This window comes from Nyctibius grandis, chromosome 1 (genome assembly GCF_013368605.1).
Source record: "Nyctibius grandis isolate bNycGra1 chromosome 1, bNycGra1.pri, whole genome shotgun sequence".
NCBI classification, from domain to species: domain Eukaryota; kingdom Metazoa; phylum Chordata; class Aves; order Nyctibiiformes; family Nyctibiidae; genus Nyctibius; species Nyctibius grandis.
The window spans coordinates 1,827,018-1,847,869 of record NC_090658.1 but is presented as its reverse complement, the minus strand read 5'-3'; the positions used below and the strand labels follow the sequence as shown (position 1 = coordinate 1,847,869).

At 44.9% G+C, this 20,852-nt stretch overlaps 3 protein-coding genes across 7 annotated transcripts; 1 reads left to right on the top strand and 2 right to left on the bottom strand.

Annotated features, from left to right (window-relative positions):
- Window positions 1-1,345: 1,345 nt before the first annotated feature.
- Window positions 1,346-2,968, bottom strand: LOC137663512 (prolyl-tRNA synthetase associated domain-containing protein 1-like). The gene is made up of 2 exons (XM_068400829.1): window positions 2,862-2,968; window positions 1,346-1,871 (listed from the first exon to the last, which is right to left on the bottom strand). The coding sequence occupies exons 1-2, from the start codon at window positions 2,946-2,948 to the stop codon at window positions 1,434-1,436; spliced, it is 525 nt and encodes a 174-aa protein (XP_068256930.1). The 5' UTR covers window positions 2,949-2,968; the 3' UTR covers window positions 1,346-1,433.
- Window positions 2,969-3,051: 83 nt separating this feature from the next.
- On the top strand, window positions 3,052-17,540 carry MTIF2 (mitochondrial translational initiation factor 2). Of its 5 annotated transcripts, XM_068400791.1 has the most exons (15): window positions 3,052-3,255; window positions 3,938-4,031; window positions 7,026-7,254; window positions 7,750-7,855; window positions 8,539-8,710; window positions 8,800-8,960; window positions 10,073-10,249; window positions 10,782-10,921; window positions 11,983-12,107; window positions 12,878-13,082; window positions 13,950-14,202; window positions 14,901-15,041; window positions 15,769-15,933; window positions 16,136-16,276; window positions 16,678-17,540. In XM_068400791.1, exons 3-15 carry the CDS (start codon window positions 7,033-7,035, stop codon window positions 16,845-16,847), a joined length of 2,178 nt encoding a protein of 725 aa, XP_068256892.1. In that variant the 5' UTR covers window positions 3,052-3,255; window positions 3,938-4,031; window positions 7,026-7,032; the 3' UTR covers window positions 16,848-17,540. The 5 variants fall into 5 exon arrangements, with proteins under 5 accessions (XP_068256892.1, XP_068256901.1, XP_068256910.1 ...); XM_068400800.1 differs by lacking the exons at window positions 3,052-3,255; window positions 3,938-4,031 and adding an exon at window positions 5,541-5,598; XM_068400809.1 differs by lacking the exons at window positions 3,052-3,255; window positions 3,938-4,031 and adding an exon at window positions 5,660-5,682.
- RPS27A (ribosomal protein S27a) lies at window positions 17,527-19,599 on the bottom strand. Its single transcript, XM_068400841.1, has 6 exons — window positions 19,502-19,599; window positions 19,366-19,427; window positions 18,960-19,014; window positions 18,730-18,815; window positions 18,011-18,142; window positions 17,527-17,711 (listed from the first exon to the last, which is right to left on the bottom strand). The coding sequence occupies exons 2-6, from the start codon at window positions 19,411-19,413 to the stop codon at window positions 17,562-17,564; spliced, it is 471 nt and encodes a 156-aa protein (XP_068256942.1). The 5' UTR covers window positions 19,414-19,427; window positions 19,502-19,599; the 3' UTR covers window positions 17,527-17,561.
- Between the last annotated feature and the right edge of the window lie 1,253 nt (window positions 19,600-20,852).

The window sequence follows — 20,852 nt, the reverse complement described above, 5'->3', positions numbered from 1 at the left end:
TGCATCCTTTCACGTGATGCAGTCACACACAGTCACCCTAGAGCACAAGTCCTTTTACGTGTTTGTTCTTCACTCTTCTGTTTTCTTTATTTCCACTCTGTCTCAGCTTGTGTTCACGCCGTCGCTCACCTTTAGGCATAGTTTGTACACGACATTTTCATTAGGGTGTGTTCAAAAGCCCTTTTCCCCGTCATCTTCAGACCCCTCACTGTCACTGCTCCCCGCTCTGGGGTTTGTGTGGGTGCTCGTTGCCACAGTGTGCTTATGGGGCTTCGTGGAGGTCCCGCTGCTGCTCTCTTCAACATACCATCTGTTTGAAGGGGGGTTTATTCATTTGGGCAGGAGAGGAGAAAGAATTAGATTAGAAATTTAATGTTGAGAACGTACTGGTCTTGTTCTTGTGATAGTAGATGCTTTTCTAGAGTAAATATCATCTATTGAAAGCCAAATCAGCCTCCCCTCAGCCTCTTAAACATGTGGGTGTCCGTAGGTGCAGTCCCCTTCTCCTGAAGGAAGAAGCTCAAGTACAGCTACTTGTTGTACCATTCTTTCCATTTCTGTAGGTGCTGGTTAAGGCACAGTGGAGCAGAGAAGACGCACGTCCTCTGTGGGGTTGTGAATCTAGAAATCACGCACGGAAGTTAATACAGTTGCGGGTTGTATTAACTGTCCTCCTGGGAGTCACCAGGACATATTAGGCCTGGTCAGGAACCCGCAGTGACATTACTTCTGGGAGCTCTTTGCCAGGAGAGCGGCTGGTGCCGGGGTTCACACCCCACCCCGCCTGCCGCCCCATGGCTCCCTCGGGTTCTGCCAGTTTGGAACAGGCTCCAGAACCGGGTGAGGCACGTCCCTGGCTGAACCCGGCGGTTACCAGAAGCCTTGGTCCTTTCCCAAGGGCAGGATACTGTGAAGTGCAAATGCAACTAAAAACGTAGACAATCATCAAATGTGTTTCTGCAGTGTAGCTAAGTGGGTTTTTTCTAGGGAAAAACAATAAAAAAAAAAACGTGTTGTAGGGGTTAAATGGGTACAGGTACACAATCTAGACATCTCTGTCCTCTGGGTGTTGACAAATATTTTATAACTTCTAAGTTTATTTGTTAATGATGTTAAGTTTAAACCTTCAAGGCGAGCACCACACATGGGATGTTCCAGTTTTACCCATTTTTTTAAATAAAGACTATAACATTATTTCAATAATGCCTTTTCTACTTAGTGGTAGATTGCAAACATCTTTTTAAGAATATTCTGTTAAACTTTTAATATAACCCAAAGACAGTATTTTTTCTCACCGGATTATACAATATACACTTACACCACTGAAAATAAAGGAGGCATAAGCTTGTTTTTTTCCAATTTTATTTGTAATGAGACATTCACCAGTTTTGCTCTACAAAATCTATGCCTAGTACTAGAAAAGCGAACTTCATCTACTTAATGTCTTCATCAAAATGTACGATGATGGGATCGTGGCCTGTTGATCTCACAAACTTCAAAAAGTCATCGGGGCTTAGGCCCATGGTTGCAGAATTTGTCATGGGATGAAAATACACCTTGTCGTGGCCACCTTCCAGAAAGGCAGCATCCAGCACAAACCTCACATCTCCCTCGTCGCAGAAGAGGGCTAGTGGTGTCGCACAGCCCTGGCCCACTTTTAGTTTTTCCAGCATGGCATTTTCATCGGCAAACCTCAGGTTTCCACTTCCGACACCCAGTTTTTTAGCAAGATCGTTCAAATTGATTTGCCTGTTGTGCAGGACAGTCACCAGCCAGAACCCTTTCTTCTTTTTGTCTTTAAGAAAGAGGTTTTTACTGTGACCGCCTTTCATGTGTTGGACATGGGGCATCATTTCTTCAACAGTGAACACCTGGAAAATACCATCAGTGTAGTGTGAGACTCTGTATCCCATTAGACTTGTAGTTGTGTACTGGCAGGTATCTTTTGTTAAATATTTAGAAAAGACTGACTGTTATCCTCAGCCTAAAAACTGTACCCTTTTATGAAGAAATTCTAAAACAACACAAATAAAATGTGACATCAAGTTCCTGCAGACTTTCTGAATCATTTCTGTCTCATGTATACAGCAAGAATATTACACTTCAAAAAGGCAGCCCCAACAGCACTCCTTTTTGCGTCTCCACCACCGACGGACTGCAATGATGTGGTGTGTGCACTTTTAACTGGGCATGAGAAAAAGTTTGGAAAGCATCCTAGATGCTGGTGACTTCATGAAGAAGTAGATTTAGATTAGATATTAGGAAGAAATTCTTTGCTGTGAGGGTGGTGAGACCCTGGCTCAGGTTGCCAGGAGAAGCTGTGGCTGCCCCCTCCCTGGCAGTGTTCAAGGCCAGGTTGGATGGGGCTGGGAGCAACCTGGTCTGGTGGAAGGTGTCCCTGATCGTGGCAGGAGGTTGGAACTAGATGATCTTTAAGGTCCCTCCCAACCCAAACCATTCTATGATTCTAAGTGGATGGGCTGTAGCTCCTGAAACTGCTGGGGGACTTGAGGAGAAAAGGGGACCTGGAGGGACAGAAACGTGGAGGGGGAACGACTCCACGTCTGTGCTCAAAATAGCAAAAAAAAACCCCAAAGTTGCCTGCCAGGCCCAGCACCTCTAGGTCCATTTAGCAAGAAACGCAAAGTCTGACACTTTCCATACTGATATCTGATTATGCTAAAAAAATCACGTACAGGGCCTAAAACTGCCCCGCAGCCCACTGTGCCCTCTTCGTACGTGGAACTTTTATTTCCGGATTTAAAATAGATCCAGAGGATGCGGAGAGAGCGGCCGCAGCGCGCTCGGAAGGCGCCGGGGCAGCGCCGCGGCCCGCGGGGTGAGGTGGCCCCGGCCCCTACCTGGGGGTGCTCGGCGGTGACCGTGGCGATGCCCAAGTCCCGCAGCCGCTGCGCCAGCTCCTCCCGCAGCTCCGGCGCCGCCGCCATCGCCCTGCCGCGCCGCCGGGGCCGGGCGGGAGGGGCGGGCTCCGCCTGCCGCCGCCCTCACATGGCGCCCGGCCCGCCCCTCGCACCGAGCGCGGTGGCCGTGGGGCCCGGCGGCCGTGGGGGGCCCGGCGGCCGTGCTTGGCAGGGCCGGAGCCCGCTGCCGGAGAGCGGCGGGGGAGCCAGGCCGAGCTCGGCCCGCTCCTCTCTCGGGGTCCTGCCGGGCTCCGGCAGCTCGGTCAGCCCCGGGAGGGGAGCGCAGGGCTGGGCCAGCCGCTGGACGAGGCCGTGAGGAGCTTCTGAGCACGAGGTGAGATGTAAAATAGAATATGTTTGCAATAACTTTTGATAAGGAAAAAAAAATAACCCCTAAGCTTCAGACCTGGATATAATGGCTGAATGCGTTATTGCTGTAACACTTCTAATTCTGAAGTTGCCTTTTGGGTTGTTTTTTTAAGATCTTAAGAACACAGAGTGCACTTAAAAAAATTAGAAGTCTTGGCCATGACGTCCAGCTGAAAGCAGGGAAATTCGGAGCTGGTTGCTGAGGCCCTTGCCTTAAAACCAAACACTGGATGCTGAGACGGTCTCTAGAGGTGTCTTCCCACCTCCACAGGTCTCTGATCCTGTGACACCAGAGACCAGCCCTTGCTGTCTCCTTAGGGGCTGAAAAATGAGGCTGTCCCACAGCTCCCTGGGCCTCCTGCCATCCTCCTTCGGCCTCACCTAGCTGGAGAACCACATCCTCCATTGCACTTCTCCATACAACCCCCTGCACCTCCCCTCCCACACAGTTCAATATATTTCATGTTCCTTAATCTGTCTCTTTCCTTGTTAAATAGCAAGATTAGAACAACACATTGCTTTGACATACACCAGGTTTCCACATCCAATGTGAACTGTATTTGGTTCAAATATTGGTTTCAAAACAGGTATTTGTCTCAAATATGTAGCTGTTAAATTTTTCGTACGTGTGCTTACTGTAATTTCAGGTGCTAGTGCGTTGCCGGTGTACAGTTTGGCTGAAAATGTTGCTGCTAAATAAGGAAATTAAGAAAAATTCAAAGCTAGAAAAATCAAAACAAGGTAAGCTATTTAATTATGCACACTAAAAATGAGAACTGCATAATCAAATGGGTTTCTTTTAAAGGCAACCAACAATAGTCAAGAATTGCAACTAAAGGACAAAGCTGAGCATTAACAGCCACATGGTTAAGTGGAAAATATTTCTGCAACCCAAACCATCGTCCTGACGTATGACATCAGAAATTATTTGTTTTCAGTTTGCCCTTCAGAAAAACAGGCAACCTATAATAAAGCTTTAAATTAAACCAGTATGAATCTGTGGTTAAGAGACATGTGGATAAAATATGATCCCACGCTAATTCCCAGAGCCTTACAGCAGCGCATAGAAAGATTTCCAGGCAGCATCCAACGGAAGATCAACTCAAAAAGCAGATTTGCAGTAAACTCTGGTGGCTGTTTTGCACGCTAACTTTATCTTTCAAATAAAACATTTTCCGTGTCAATCCCAGACTCACCAGAGAGTCCCACTGTGTGAAGGACGCATTGCCCTCAGCGTGCAGGCTGGCAGCTCGGTGGTGTCTGAGTGGTTGTGTCGTCTTTCTGCCTGATTTGTTGCCCTGTGCAGGAACACAGACTGCATTTAATGCCCTTCGTACAACCTTTGATATTTAAGCTTTTTTACTATGGTTTATTTTTGAGATTATTTTTTCCCATTTTACCTTTGGAGAAACCCTCAAGGACCCTGTGCATTTTAAGATACCAGTTAGTACCTGGCACGTTCATCAGCAGATGCTGCCTTTGAAAGACAGAACACTTTTTTTTTTGTCAATACTCAGCATAAATGACCAAATAATTGCTGAAGTGAGATACTGAGAGCAGCAAAACACGTAGCTACCGCCTGTTGCAAGCGTGTGGAAAACCACCTGTGTGAACTACCACAAGTCCCATGTTACGGGCAAAGCGTGTCACATACACAGCTCGAACATCTGTAGAGGAAATTATGGTTATTACTCGTAACACGCAATTTGCAGCCGCCCGATGGAGATCACTGTGGAAGCAGCACTGTCCCGAGCGGACCCCAAGGCTAAAGGATGTCACAGGCTGTAATTTGGGATTATCTCTGGGTTTTACAAACGGCATTAATGAGGGAACATCAAGGAGTTTTCAAAAACCACTTACAGATCTTCCTCTTAGGTTTTTTTTCCGTAGTTTATTAAGTGATAATATTGTAGAGATGCCAAATTGGGGAGAATTTTTTAAAAATGAGCCACGTTAAAGCTTTAGATTGGAGGTGGGTGGGAGGACATTGCAAAGGAAAGCTACTATCTCCTGGTAGGCACGAGAAAACCAAATTTAAGCATGTGTATGTGTGTATATATATATATATATATATGTATTTATATATAAAATTCCCGTGAGGAGGTTTCCCGCCTCCTGTGAGGGGAGTCTCCGCCCCCGCCCTCTGAGGAGGTTTCCCGCCTCCTGTGAGGGGAGGCTCCGCCCCCGCCCTCTGAGGAGACTTCCCGCCTCCTGTGAGGGTGGCGGCCACTGCGCCGGCGCGGTGCCCTCGCGCTCCCCCGCGCCTGCGCACAGAGCGGCTCGCCCGGCGCCAGGCAGGGAGGGCGAGGTGGGGAGGGGGCGCGGGCGCCCTCAGTGGGTCTGTCAGGGCGGGGGGCCCGGCCGGCGCTGCCTCGGGGCGGGGGACTGAAGGGTACGGGGGGGCTGCGGCCGCGGGGAGCGCTGCAGCTGGCAGGTGTCGGGGGCTTGGCGGCCTCGCAGCGGGGTGAGGCCGTTTCTGAGGCGGCTGTTGGTGTTCGTGGCCCCCCTCTCCCCGCGCGGTTTGTTAGCCTAAAGGCCTGTGTAGCCTGGTGGCTTCTCTGCAGTGCTGGCCGAAACGATGAGCCTAAGAGCAGTACGAGCTGGAGGGATACGCCTGTCGCGGCCACTGGTGACCCGTGGGCGCCCGAGTGGCTTCTCTGCAGTTGGCACCCTCATGTGGATTCCTCCTCTGTGAGCTTGTCCCGTCTCGCCTTGACCTGATGGTAGTTTTCGGTCTTGTGGCAGCTCCTGGGAGTTCCTCGGTTTTACTGACTCTGCTCCTTTAAAGTTCTTTTTTTCTGGGGGGGAAGTAGTTGGTTTTGGTTGGTTGGTTTTGTCATCTGCTCCCTTCCTGCAGGTATCCGGGTACAAGAGTTTTTAAAGGTACCGCAGTCATTCGGAGAGGAACTGATAGCGTTTCACTCATTTGGAGCTGCCTGGGAGATGGTACAAAGCCACCTTTGAGAGAAGACATAGGAGGGATAGAGAACGGCATCGCTAGGCAGAGGGACAAAATAGGCAACTCTGAACAAGATGATCATAGAATCATAGAATCGTTTTGGTTAGAAAGGACATTTAAGGTCATCAAGTCCAGCCATTCACCTAGCACTAAGTTCAAATAGGAGGCTGTTGTACAGGATAGTTAGCAAAATTACTCAAACCAAAGTAAAGATGGTTCAAACAAGATGTGGGATGATCTCACAGAAGCGTCTTGGAAAGCTTAATTGCTGAGCCAGGGCTTAGCCTTAACGGACGTCTCTGTCCATATGACAACATTGGTATTACTACAGTGCTATACAGTCTCTTAGTGGTGGTATATGCTCATGTAAGCGGAGTTTTGCAGATGTGTTTTACTGGCTTAGAGAGGTAGGTTGCACCTGGATAACTCTTATCAGTATAGTACGGGGAGTGCAAATGTCCCTTTTTTTCCAGGTAGTGTCAAAGAACTTGAAATGGGGATTTTAGTAGTTTACGTTAAAGATCAGTGGAGATAGGTGAAAGATTTGTAAGCTGTGGTGATATTAGTAGATGTGTGTCTGCAGTGGGATAGTGGGGAAAGGTGAAGCACTTAAGGAAACTGAAAAACTGGAGCAGTTACTAAATAGTTCAGCTTTTTCAGCATTAAAAAGCCTGTTTTGAAACAACGTTTGTGCCTCGTGTTCCTGTCCGTATTATCATAGGAAAGAGTATCTTTCAGCTTTGAGACTGATTTCAGTGTGTCCTTTGTGTTTTCAGTGAGGAAATGAATCGAAGGTTGATACTGAAGTTTGAAAATCTGGTCCAGTTACGTGGTGCTTGCCGACAGCTGTGCACTCCGTCCTACAGAAAAGTTAACAGAGCACAATGGAAGCCTGTGCAGTCATCTGCTCATCCCGTGTGGTCCGTCCTGTGTCCCCAGTTCTGGCAAAAAGACAAATTAATCAGTATTGCCTTATCGCAACGCAGACATCTAGCTACAAAGGAGGTAATTAACAAAATCCAATAATCTCTGGTTTTATGTGAAATTTCAAAGTACAAGAGCTCAGTTTGAGCATTTTGATTACCAGAAAAAGGAGCTTTATTAATGAATATAGAGAAGTTATTGCAAGTTTATAAGACAAAATGTACTTAGTGTATGACTGTATTGTGACTCCCTCTCAAATGTTGACTTAAAGTGAACATGAATCTTGCAGAGGCAGGAGGAAATTATTACAAAGAAAAATGAAGATTATTTTGTTGATTTTTTTTTTTTCCTTGTTTTGAACAACTAAAAATGAAAAAAGATTGTGTAGTAGCTATACGTTTTAAATATTCAGTATAATGTGTTAAGTCATTCACTTATTGTAATTAATTAGTCTTGTAGTCAAAAATGTGTGTTTACATCATATGGCCTGAGACCGTTATCTTTTTAATATTGTTTTTATTATTTCTTAATTTATGCCAGCTCTGTGTTCCTATATACGTGTCTAATTCCATGTAGGAGACAAAAAAGAAGAGGAAGAAGATACCACTGACAAAAGGTGAAGTGGAGATAAGGCAGAAGATGACTGTTGAGGAACTTGCACAAGCTATGGGTAAAGACATAGGTGAGAGCCTGCTCTGTTGTTTGAGATTTGTTTTAACTCTTGTATTTCATTCAGTCATGACACTGTCATGCATGGTAAAGGCAAAGATGTCTACGATGGTGTGCGTTAGTGGTTACTAGTCTTTTTGTATCCAGCTGGTAGTTTTTCTGGCAAACTTCCCTCTCAGCAATGAGGAGAGAAGCAGAAAAGTCTGTCATGTCTTGCTGTACATTTCTGAGGTAGATTTGTAATGGCACTTAGGTCAACGTGTAGCAATTTTTGACTACTGCAGTATGTTCTGTATTTCTACTGCCAAATAAAGTGGCATATGAACAGATTTATCAAATTTCATTCTTCCTTTAATCGCTTCTTAGCTGTTCAGTTTAGATGAGTTTCAGTTGTTTTGTTCACAGGGGTTAATGGGAAAGTAGGCTATGAAAATCTGAGTGAAAAATAAGATTGTAGCATCTAGTGAGGCAGTCATTTTCAGTAAACCTTTCTGAATCAAGTTTAAGACTTTTTCATTAGTAGTTTATATCATGCTAATAAGTTTCATTCACCAAGCATTTTTCCTTTAGATAGATTTATTTAACAGTTCCTGTTACACTACATACTTGCAAGTCATAAACTGTATGAAGTGGGGTTTTTTTGGTCCCACATGTTTTTGTGGATGCAGCTGTTAAGTGCCTTTATCTTTTCTTCAGATCATATTTATGAAGCGCTGCTATACACAGACGTTGACGTTGCTTCACTGGAACGAGATTCCATCTTACACGAAGGTCATATCAAGCTAGTTGTTAAGAAGTCAGGAATGAAGTATAAATCAGCAAAACTGAAAGAGGAAAAAGAAAGAGAAAACACAGATGCTGTGAAAAGGTAAGCTGTGAACTGTTCTTTTGGTTCTTTTTATCCTATTTGTTTCTGCAAGTGTTTTCGTATACTGTATTTTCTTGTTTTAACTGTAGGCCTCCTGCAGACCCCGCAGTGCTGACCCCGCGGCCTCCGGTTGTTACTATCTTGGGCCACGTTGATCACGGGAAAACAACCTTACTTGACAGTCTACGAAAAACCCAAGTGGCGGCGATGGAAGCAGGAGGCATTACGCAACACATTGGTGCTTTTCTTGGTATGATGCAAGTGCACGTGCACGTGTATTAAACAGTTTGCTCTGTCTTATGTAACGGGCTGGCTTGCTGCCAGTTTACTGAGGAAGAATGTTGCGACATAAACAGTTTATATGTAAGCAGTGAAAAAGGAAATCATAACTTGTGATAACTCATAACTATGTGGATGGAACTTTGAAGTGGATTGTCTGTGCAGCTGAAATTATATTTAGACTATTTTGGATTATGAAAGACCCCAGGACACTTTTTCTTTCCTGAGGAGTTAAAAGCACCTTTGACCTTCATGCCAACAGTTGCCTGTCTGCCTAAAATATATCATTATACAGCGCTACAGGCTGGGGGAAGAGTGGTTAGAAAGCAGCCCGGTGGAAAAGAACCTTGGGGTATTGGTGGACAGCCGGCTGAACATGAGCCAGCAGTGTGCCCAGGTGGCCAAGAAGGCCAACAGCATCCTGGCGTGTATCAGGAATAGTGTGGCCAGCAGGACTAGGGAAGTGATCGTCCCCCTGTACTTGGCACTGGTGAGGCTACACCTCGAGTACTGTGTCCAGTTCTGGGCCCCGCACCTCAAGAAAGACCTTGAGGTGCTGGAGCGAGTCCAGAGGAGGGCAGCGAAGCTGGTGAAGGGTCTGGAGGGTATATCCTATGAGGAGTGGCTGAGGGAGATGGGGTTGTTTAGCCTGGAGAAAAGGAGGCTGAGGGGAGACCTTATCGCTCTCTACAACTGCCTGAAAGGAGGGTGTAGCGGGGTGGGGGTCAGCCTCTTCTCCCAGGCAACTAGCAACAGGACTAGAGGACACAGCCTCAAGCTGCACCAGGGGAGGTTCAGGTTAGACATTAGGAAGAATTTATTCACAGAAGGGGTTATTAGGCATTGGAAGGGGCTGCCCAGGGAGGTGGTGCAGTCACCATCTCTGGAGGGGTTTAAGAAAAGACTGGATGTGGCACTTAGTGCCATGGTCTAGTTGACACAGTGGTGTTAGGTCAAAGGTTGGACTTGATGATCCCAGAGGGCTCTTCCAACCTGGTTGATTCTGTGATTATTATTAAAAAGGTCAAATAAAGCTATGTGAAATGTTGATTTTTAAAATGTACCGTATGCGTTTATTCACAGTGCATTTGCCTTCTGGGGAGAAGATAACTTTTCTTGATACTCCTGGACATGCAGCTTTTTCAGCCATGCGAGCAAGAGGTACCCACGTTACTGACATCGTCATACTGGTTGTAGCGGCAGAAGATGGAGTAATGCAACAAACTGTAGAATCCATTCAGCATGCTAAAAAGGCAGGAGGTACAGTGTTTAACTCGTTAATACTACGTTTTGAAGTGAGTGGCAAGCCCAGTACACAAAGTCAATATACAAGATGTGTGTTACTACGCAGCTCAAATAATGAGTGCTTTGCAAACGTTTATTCACTTCTCAAACTCCTTGAATTGGAATCCACAGAACTTGGGAGGTCACTGTCGTAGTCCCGTTCCTTCTCCCCTGGGCAGGTGTTTGAAAATACACTGAATGTTGCAGTAGTACATAAAGATACTAAAATACTAATATTTTTGCAGGACTTTCAGGTTTGTGAGAAAAGCACTCATAGGGTGTGTGAAGAGGGTTTACTGTTGGGATTTTTTTTTTTTCCCTTCCCTACTAGGGTAACTCCTCCAGCTTTACTCATGGTAGCTCAGATCTCAGTGGTTGCTCAGGGAATAGGCACCAAACAAAAGGATTTGTTAGTGGTCATAACCTGCTTTAACCTTTTATTGCAGTTGTGCTAGAAGCAGCAAGTTTTGGTCAGGTTGGTAATGAGTTTGGTTTTCTCTCTTTTTAGTTCCTCTTATCCTCGCCATTAATAAATGTGACAAACCTGAAGCTGATCCTGAAAGAGTAAAGAAGGAATTGCTGGCTCACGATGTGGTCTGTGAAGAGTTTGGAGGTGATGTTCAAGCTGTAAATATTTCTGCGCTCAAGGTAAAGTTTTGGTGGAGAAAATGATGGTGTTCATGGGCGTCTAATGTGTGCATACAGCTGCATTTTTATTTGGCAGCTGGAAAATAAGATGCTTATCTTCCTGGTATTCGACACCTTACGTGAGCTAAGTGCTTCTGGCTCTCACCAGAATTATTTGAAACATACTGCTGTCGTATTTTGAGGCTCAGACCTTCAGTGAGCAAAAACATCTCATTTTTCTTTTGGAAATTCAGTGGATATTTTTCAGGTTCATCTTAATTGCTGCTTCCTCATATATTTGCTCATTGCACGAAATCAGTGCAAAATCAAGGTTGGTGATAATGGTGTGCATTAAGAGAAAAATTGCAATGAGGGTAAATAAATACTTTCCTAACACATGCCTAATTACAGGAACGTAGTTTTTTAGTGGTCTTAGAAGATTTACCATCTTATCCTTGCAACAACTGATAGCTAAAAACTGAACTAAAATCTGAACTTTAGTTTTGTGGTGGCTAAAGCAGCTTTGTCCAAACTGATGCAGCAGTGTCTTAGGCTTATTGCTATTTTTCTAAATGCATCCCAAGTCATTCTCTAAAATTTCAGACAAGTTTGAGACCTTTTGAAGTCGTGCCCTTACACTTTAAAGTAGGCATACATAAAAATAGCTTCTCCGTTCAACTCTCTAGCACACGTTGTTGCCCTGATTCCTGTAGATCTGGATCTGCTGACTGACAGCTAGCTCGTTGTATCTGTTCTGAAAAATAAAATGTAATTAGAACAAAGGGGGGGAAAAAAAACAAAAAACAGAGCAACGTTTTTGTCTCTTTGATGTCCTGGAGTCTTGACTGGGTGGTAGATGTCATCAAGTTTCAGTTTGGCTGTTCAGGTGTTTTGTTTGTGTGGGGTTTTTTTAATTTGAATTCCTAATATACTTGTAGCAGACTATTGCAAGGTCTTTTTCTGCAAGTTCAGAAGTTCTGAATTAAATGGGGGAATTTGGCACTAAGATTTCAACTTCTGATCTTACTAATTGGACACTTCCTTTATTGTATTTTTGTGTGTGTGTGTGTGGTTTTATACAGGGTGAAAACCTGATGGTTTTAGCAGAAGCAACTGTTGCTTTAGCAGAGATGTTAGAACTGAAGGCAGATGCCACAGGTCTGGTAGAGGGGACCGTAATTGAGTCTCGCAAAGACAAAGGGAAAGGGTAAGTAATCTGCTGCCTTCACAACTTTATAAAGCAGTTTGTAACAGTGCAGAGATGCTGCTCAGGCAGTGCCTCAATATTTATGTTTAAAATTGAACAACTTCTTGTTGTTAGATAAAACTGTAACAGTTTCTTTGCAGTGTTTGTACCTAAAGCATTGAAATATTCTACAGCATGAGGGCGAGAAAAAGAAGTTATGAACTGATAGGGCAAAACTCGTCATATTGCTGAAATAAAATCCTGTAAGCACAGGAATTAGTTTAAAATGCTAGAACAGATGTATTTTTTAAAATGGTATTAAAAAGTAGGAATGATGAAGTTAATAGTCATAATGTAATACACATACCATTTTTGGCAAATTGTGTGCAATGTGACATTTTACTCTTCAAAATATTTTAATCCTTTTGCAGGTTCTCTGTAAACAAGGTGTGTTCTGCCCTTTTTAAAAATGAACTGAATTCTAGAAAGTTGTTGGGGTTTGGGGAGGGGGGGGACATATCACTGTGTTAAATCAGTCTGTTGCTGATTTCCCAAATGCCAAGTTTTGTGTTGGTCTGCAGAAATGAAAAGTACAGTACAGGTTTGGGGCTTTTTGCAAGTCACTTTAAAATTTTATTAGCGCTCTAATAAAATGTGTCACGGGAATATTCTGCCTGTGATTGATCACAAGTATGTTCTGATTTATGTTTGCTTACCCACGCTAACCATGAATACGGGGAGAAGAGTCACTTTAATTTTGTCTGTTGTTGTTCCCCTCTGCTCTTCACTAGTCCGGTGACCACAGCCATCATCCAAAGGGGAACCCTGAGAAAAGGCTGTGTTCTGGTTGCAGGGAAGAGCTGGGCAAAAGTGCGTTTCATGTTCGATGAGAATGGCAAAGCTGTAGACGCAGCCTCTCCAGGCATCCCAGTGGAAATCATGGGCTGGAAGGAAGTCCCTTCGGCAGGAGATGAGATCCTTGAAGTAGAATCTGAGGTACAGAAAGAACCGTTCAACAGAAAACTTACGCTGCAGTACGGTGGATGGGAAGGAGTTGAGTAAAAAATAAGTGGTAGCTTTTGTTCTAAGTAACCCAGATAACCTGATGAAAGATGAAGGCCGAGCATGGCTATTAAGAGACCTGAGATAGGTGCTCTGTAAAAGGAATGAGGATTTGCATATTGCCTCTTTCTTTTCCACTGCCCCCACCTCTCCCCTGCTAGACTGTCCTCCCCTCATCTCCCTGCATCCGGATTAGCCTGCTTTACAATCACATGAAGAAAGCAGGCTGCCTCTGGAATTAAAGATGAGTTACCTTTGGTTCATGCTGTTGCTCCTCGTGGTCATCCTGCCTTCCTCTACGCTTTGTTTGCAATGAGTGCAGTCCTCAGTGGCTTCTGCTGGGGTAATCGGGGCTATGTTCTAACATGTTCCCTTTCTAAAGGCACAGAAGACTTTTCTCTTTTGTATGATCACACCTATCACCTTACCTGGAGAACAGTCCAGTACTTAATGGTATCAGTGTTTTAATTTTAGAATGAGAACTAGTTTCTGAGAAAAGAATATGCATAAAATACAGCTTAAGATAGGTGGTGTGAGAGCTGGACAAATAGCACATGAAAGAACAAACAGCGATTCTCTTCTGCAGTGCAGAGATACCATAAAAATAGGCCTTGAGTCATGTTGTTGTAGCCCAGAGAGGAAGCTATTGTGCTCATTCTCTGCTCTCCTTGCAGCAAAACCCATTGTTAAATGTGAAAGAAAATGAGTGAGGCTGTAGAGTAGATGCAGAAGGATGAAACTGCATTAATGTGGAGTTTTCCGATGCTTTGAAAGGTAACCTTTCTGTCTCTTCCTGCCCAGCAAAGGGCGCATGAAGTTGTGGCTTGGAGAACCTATGTTGAACAACAGGAGAGGATGAAAAAGGATGTGGAAGTTATTGAAGCAAAGCAAAAGGAGCACAGGATGGAATATGAGAAGAAGCAACAGAAGCTAGCCCATCTGACCTGGAGACAGAGGAAGGCGGTGCTGTACAAGGCCAATAAGCATCTAATGTTTTCAAAGCCTAAAGAGAGAACAGAGATGGACAAAAATGTGCTGTTGCTCGTTGTTAAAGGTGCTGTGCTATTGTGTTTACTGCTCCTTTGTTTTTGTGCTCCTCAAATGCTCAGTCTGAAGCATAGCTCTGAACTAGTCACAAAATTTCTGCTACCAGAAGTTTGCTCAGTTTAAAATTGAACAGATTATTGAACTTCTCTCAGTAAGCGGGGCGGGGTGGGGCATCAGTGGTCAGAAGGATGCGCTTCCAGCAGGGCCAGAGCAACAGGAAAATTTGAGCCCAACCCCTTTACCCAGGAATTCCTGAGTAAAACCTATACAAGTGCCTATATATATATATAAATTTAAAAAATATATATATTAAAAAAAATATAAGCTATATGAGCAGCAGTACTGCATCAGCAAAATGGAGGACAAGAACAATTATGTATTAGTTAAAGTGGGACAGGAGGAACTTGGTTTAACCTCACATTTCGTGATATACAAGCAGCGACAGTAGTAACTGAAAAACTGTGCAAACTTGACCTGAAAATGACAGCAAATGTGGAGCCTCTGGTCCTGTTGTATTTGTTCAGTTCATTTTTGGAATTTAATAGACTTGTTAGATGTGTTTTAACGTACTACTGAATATATAGTAAGAATGACAGATGTCAAAAGACTTTGTGTTGTGTAGTGTGGAGTGGTCATGCCCCTAGTTCTACTTCGGTGTTTCTTTGATGTATACAAAGTGAGCAGGACTATCATTTATACACACAGGTGACGTGGATGGATCTGTCGAAGCCATTCTGAACATTCTGGACAGCTACGATGCTGATGATGAATGTAAATTGGATGTCATTCACTTTGGAATGGGAGATATCAGCGAAACTGATATAAGTCTTGCTGAAGCATTTAATGGTGAGTGTGTGCTCAAAAAGCAATATACAATTAGTGAAAGCTCTGTTGAAATGGGTAGGTCTCAGTCTGGTTTTTCTCATGGAAATGGAAGGACTCTGGCAAGCTGTTGCCAGAAGTTGAACTCTGAAGGTTAAACTCTTGACTCCTCCCTCAGGTTGTTTTACAATGCTCAAGCAGGGCACAGCCAAGAAAGTAGCGTAGAAAAGGATTTCCTTTTGCTCAGGGAGCTCATTGGAAAGACTGTGTCAGTTGTTGTTTGTACCCCATAATTCTCCCCTGCTGTAGGTGTGGGGTCATTGGACCTGCCATAGTCCACAAGTGGATGAGAATGGTGTAGAGTTCACTTCCAGCTTCATTTGGACAACCCAGCTGGTTTTCCAGCCCAAAAATGGGAAGTCCTTGTCCTTTACGTGGGCTCTGGTGTGTAAGCATTAGTTTCTGCTTGGATACCTCCACTTCTGTCACCAGGGAACTTTCTATGAGGGCTTTTTTGAGCCATTTGTTTTGATTTAACATTAGTAGCAGTCGACGTGCAATAGTGGGAGAAGTAAATGGTCCCTCCTTAAAAGGGAAACAGTAGTAAATGTTGTTTCTTGTATTACTTGACCGCTAATTCTACCCTGTGCTGCAAGTTCAGCATTACAGAATAGACATAGCCAATGCTTTCACTGATGGTTTAAAGAGGGATCTCTTGTAGTCAACACTTACCAATTGCTTTACTTATCAGGTGTTGTATTTGGATTCAGTGTGAAAGCCAATGAAAGCATTAAACAGCTGGCTGCTAAAAAGGGAATAAAAATTAAGCTTCACAATATCATCTACCAACTTATTGAAGACTTGAAAGATGAGCTAAATAGCAGACTACCCCCATCTGTGGTGGAGAATACAATAGGTGAGTTACATTTTTCCTTCGCAGTGTGGCCTAAAGTTTATTCTCCAATTAAGTGTTCTTACTGTATCAAATATATGCTACTCCTCTGTAGCTGCTTTTCTCTTTTGTTATAAAGGTTAGTTAAGCAGAAGAGTGTAGCTTGCTTCTACTTACTGCCAGTTTGTTATTCTTGTGTACTTCATGCAACTTTTTTTTCTTTTAGGGGAAGCTTCTGTTCTCGACATTTTCTCTGTAACAGTAGGAAAAAACAAAGTTCCAGTAGCTGGATGCAGAGTACACAAGGGGCTGCTAGACAAAAAGATGAAATTTAAGTTAATCCGAAACAGGGATGTTATTTGGAAAGGTAAGTGCCACAAAACCTGTACTGGCATTCAGTACCAGATACTGCTGGTTCCCTGTGAAGTTAGTGCCAAATGTACGCATCTGGTTGTGTGGCAATCCCCTCTGCTAGTTAGGGTGGAATGGCTCCAACTAGAGAAAAGCTGCACAATGCCACCATACTGTTATCCAGAGCTTTGTAACCACCAACTCTGGTAGGAAAGCAGTAGCATCCCAGGATTTACCTGCTGAAAAGGACTGATGTCTGACTTGTGTTAGCTGCAAGTGCTCACAATCCTGACGTTATCTTGCTTTCCTTTTGTAGCTACAAGGTGAAACATTAATTCTGTAAGAAAGGCAAACCAACACACTTCTCTGCCCTGATGTTAGTGGGCTCTCTTTCTTTGACACACTTTCTCTTTGTAGGATCTTTATCATCACTGAAGCATCATAAAGATGATGTCCAGGTAATAAAAACGGGTATGGATTGTGGATTGAGTTTGGACAAGTATATAGAATTCAATATTGGAGATGAAATTATCTGTTACGAAGAAAAAGAAGTTGAACAGACAACTTCCTGGGATCCAGGATTTTAAAATACCTTTGACTACATTAACACTGAAGGACATGTATTATTCCTGTCTGGCCAACTGTTAACATTAAATGAACTTTCAGAGATGCACACGAGCTTTTTGATCTCTCATCTTTATATAACAATGTTCTGCTTTTAAATCTTGTCAAGCAACCAGCTTACCTCACTGGAACAGGGGATAACCTACAACAATTAATTGCAAGCACTTCAAGTGTGTAAAACCATCACGGTGTAAATATTTCCGATGACCGTCTACTGGTTCCAAAATAGCTGAGCCATCTTCTTTATCCCCCTCAGTGCTGCTGTACAATTTTTCAGTATATAGTCTGCATTTTGTTAGCAGGACTCTACTACCCTTTTCTCTAGCCTTGACCCCGTTGCAGACATGACCTTGGACCTCCTGATCTCCTGTTTTTCCAGAGTAGAACTACTGTATTGTCTACTTGTCTCTTGTTTAAAGAGACCACTTCTAAGGTTAGCTGGAGTGTTAGGGTTTTTTTTTCCTCTGCCATTGTTACCCATTATCTCCTTTGAAGGAGACTTAACCAAAGCCACTCTTTAAAAGAAGTTGCTGTTTCAGTTCTACAGTCAATTGGCAGTCAACATCCAAAGCTTCACAGATTTTTCTTGCTTGTAAGCGAAGGAAATATGGTGCCAAAGGAAGCAGAAATAAATCCTGAAACTGTACAGAACTTAAGATTTTTATTGTCTAGTACATTTACTTGTCTTCTGGTTTATTGAAGCAGTATGTCAGACAGCACTTGCCACAGTAGTGTCTGTCAAAGTGACTAGCCATGAAGACTCCAGCTCCACACTCCTCGGAGGGACACTCCCGGCGCAGACGACTGATCTTGCCGTTCTCATCCACCTGGGAAGGGCAAAGAGGCAACATCTCATACATACTCGCCACCTTTTAGCACCAATGGTAATTTTGAGTATTTTTCTTTGGCAAATTAGTTTTCGTGATAGTTACTACATGAAACTTGAAGCAAAGTTCAGAAGTGCCCAACATCAAGGCAGTTTCTCTGCTATTTAAGAGGTGGGATATTTGCAAACAGAAGGACTTTCAATACGCCAGGCTACATGCAGATTAGCTACAGGCTTCATCTCCTTCCTGGTGAGAGCTCTGTTTTCATCCAAGTTCCTCCTCAAGTTAGTTCTACATACCTTGTAGTACTTAAGCACTGCAAGCTTAACCTTCTTTCTCTTATGCTTGTTCTTCTTGGGCGTAGTGTAAGACTTCTTCTTCCTTTTCTTGGCACCACCACGAAGTCTCAGCACAAGGTGAAGAGTTGATTCCTATTTGTAAAACACATGAAATTATAGATTCAAAATGTTTTCTCAAGACAAGAGCAGCACTTAGGCAGGCTTTTTCTTTTATTTGCAGAAAGTAGATCTTAAGCTCCAGGCAACTAGGAAAGCTCTAAAAGGATTTCTTGCTATTAAGTCAGCAAATAAACAGGCTCCAGACAACAGTGGGCTGCTGCATCCCAAACCCCAGAAGGTTCAAGTACTGTAAAATCTGTTGTGACTATATTCCTCAGTTCCAACTGCAGTTGCAGAATAGTTTCATGATGTAACCAAGCCAAAGTGACAGCTCTTTGTTGCTCCTTCTTTCTCATGGCACTCACTGGCCTCACTGTCAGGTTAATCTAGCAGAAGTGAGCAGGATTTTTCACGTTAGCCCCCAGGGCTGACAGAAGGGAAGCACTGGAAAGGGAAACTGTTAGAAATGTTTTCTTTTGACCTGAAACTACAGACTGGGCTGCAACAACTGTCAGTTCTAGACCTAGCATCGCTTCTTAGGCCTAACAGCAAAGGTCAGTCTGCTCCTGTAGCACCAGCTCGTTGGTACTACAACGCTCCATTCAGCCTTTCCTACTCACTTTTTGAATATTGTAGTCTGACAGGGTGCGTCCATCTTCTAGCTGCTTACCAGCAAAAATCAGTCGCTGCTGATCAGGAGGAATGCCTAATGGTGACATAAATCAAGATGAAGTGAGGAACGTGAGCTATGACATCCTACAATAAAATCAGAGGTTGCTGCAGACAATCGTGTCTGCGTAAGGTATACATCAGTCCAACAGAGAAAAGAGTAAGTGCATTTTGAGCTTACCTTCTTTATCCTGGATCTTAGCTTTTACATTTTCTATAGTATCAGAAGGCTCAACCTATTATGAAACAGAACAATGGAATCAAAACACGCTTTGCCTTTTAATTTGCCCAGAAAAGCTGGAGAACCATGAGGAGGTTCAGGCACACCGCCTCTGCTGTCACGGCCATTTCGGCCCCCCCGGTAGGCCCGGGCAGGGCCGCGTTTCTCCGCGGATCCCGACATTTCGGGGCACCAGAAGGCACCGGCCGGCCCTGCCGCCACACGGGGCCGGGATGCGGCGGGGCTTTGCCGGCCTGCGCCGCCCCGGCCCGGGGGTCGCGCCTCGGCAGCGCAAACGCTCCCCGGGCAGCGCTCCCCCCTGCCCTGGCCCGCCGGGGCCGATGATGAGAGGGCCGCGGCGGCTCACCTCGAGGGTGATGGTTTTCCCCGTGAGGGTCTTCACGAAGATCTGCATGGCGAGGCCGGCACCTGCGGGGAGAGGCGGTGAGGGACGGCGGGGCAGGGCAGGGGTGAGGGGACGCGGCCGCGGAGCGAGCACTCACCCGCGACCTGCTCGCGGAATGGCGGCTCCCCGAAAGAGCGCGGCGCCGGCCCGCACGGGGTTTCCCCCCGCGCCGGAGGAGGGGCGGGCGGCGCGGCGGGACTGCGGCTCCCGGCGTGCCCCGCCGCCGCCCGCCGCGCTGGGGGCTGCTGGGAGCTGTAGTCCGGCACGAGGGGCGCCGCGGCAGGCGGAGGCGGAAGCGGGCGCGCTGGGGAGGGGCAACGTCAGCTCCCACAGTGCACTGCGGCGGCCGTGAGGGGAGGTGCGCGCGCATGAGCCCGCCTCGCGGCTGAGGGCGGCTTCCCGCGCGCCGGGGCGTCGAGCCCGCCTCGCGGCTGAGGGCGGCGGCTGCCTGCGCGCCGGGGTCTCTGCCGAGAGGCGTTTGTGGCGGCTGTGGGCCTCGGGACTGCGTTGTTTTGTTTTAGGTAGCAGTGTTTCCACAGGTGAAATCTGTCTGCAGCATGAAATCCCAGAAATCGGTGCTTTTGCCTCAGTCCAGCCTTGTGGAGGCAGTTTGCAAACATCGTACAGCCGCCTTGCCACCTGCAGGTTCCCCAAGATCAATGCCAGGTTTATCTGGGTTTGTGGGGCAAATAGAATTAGAAAAGCCATAGGTAAGTGAGGAATGGAGGAGCACTGAGAGTCACGTTAGTTTGGAAATTACTTGTTAAGGTGGTTTTCTGCTTACAAATGGAATATGGGAAGGGTTAAAGCAAAATGAAGATTTGCTTGAATACATGAGTGTCAGTGATGCTATTTTAACAAATTTCAACTTCTAGGTTTTGATGTGAGGCAGTTGTTGAATAAGGGAGGAAAGGGGTTTAGACTGAGAAAGATACTAGGTCACTATGCCAAACCATCACACGGGAGCAGAGGAACATTCTGGCATCCCTCCTGTCCTTTTTGAGAAGGACCAGAGATTTCTGGAGAGTGTACAAACATATATATTGACAGAAACTGGGAAAGTGGGTTGTGCTGAGCAAGGACCATCTGAGGAGTGTTCCATTATATACAGTAACGCATTTGACAAGGTAACAAACATTTTTCAGGTAAATGAAATGAACAATAATTAATAAGTAAAAAGTGGTTTGCTGCTTCTTTGTCTTCTGGGGAAAAGGGGGAATAAGCAGCCCGATTGCGACCTGTTGGTGGTGGTAGAGAAATCAAGGATTGGTATATTTTAGCTGTTTTTTAAGCTCCTTAGTACACTGCAGTCAAATAAAAGCCACTGTGATGAATTTATACAACCAGAGGTTACAGTAGGGTTCATGCCTGATAACCACTTTTCTTCATGGCAGTTTTGAAATTATAAAGCATATTAAAGCTGTCCTAAACCAGGAGAAAATCTACAT

Coding starts and splice junctions, on each gene's coding strand:
- LOC137663512 (XM_068400829.1), bottom strand. CDS start 2,948: ATGGCGGCGGCGCCGGAGCTGCGGGAGGAGCTGGCGCAGCGGCTGCGG. Junction 1,872..2,861: donor TCACCGCCGAGCACCCCCAG/GTAGGGGCCGGG, acceptor GGTATTTTCCAG/GTGTTCACTGTTGAAGAAAT.
- RPS27A (XM_068400841.1), bottom strand. CDS start 19,413: ATGCAGATCTTCGTGAAGACCCTCACGGGGAAAACCATCACCCTCGAG. Junction 19,015..19,365: donor GGAAAACCATCACCCTCGAG/GTGAGCCGCCGC, acceptor GTTTCATAATAG/GTTGAGCCTTCTGATACTAT. Junction 18,816..18,959: donor TAAGATCCAGGATAAAGAAG/GTAAGCTCAAAA, acceptor TGTCACCATTAG/GCATTCCTCCTGATCAGCAG.
- MTIF2 (XM_068400782.1), top strand. CDS start 5,869: ATGAGCCTAAGAGCAGTACGAGCTGGAGGGATACGCCTGTCGCGGCCA. Junction 7,856..8,538: donor AGCTATGGGTAAAGACATAG/GTGAGAGCCTGC, acceptor TCTTTTCTTCAG/ATCATATTTATGAAGCGCTG. Junction 14,203..14,900: donor GCTGTTGCTCGTTGTTAAAG/GTGCTGTGCTAT, acceptor TTATACACACAG/GTGACGTGGATGGATCTGTC.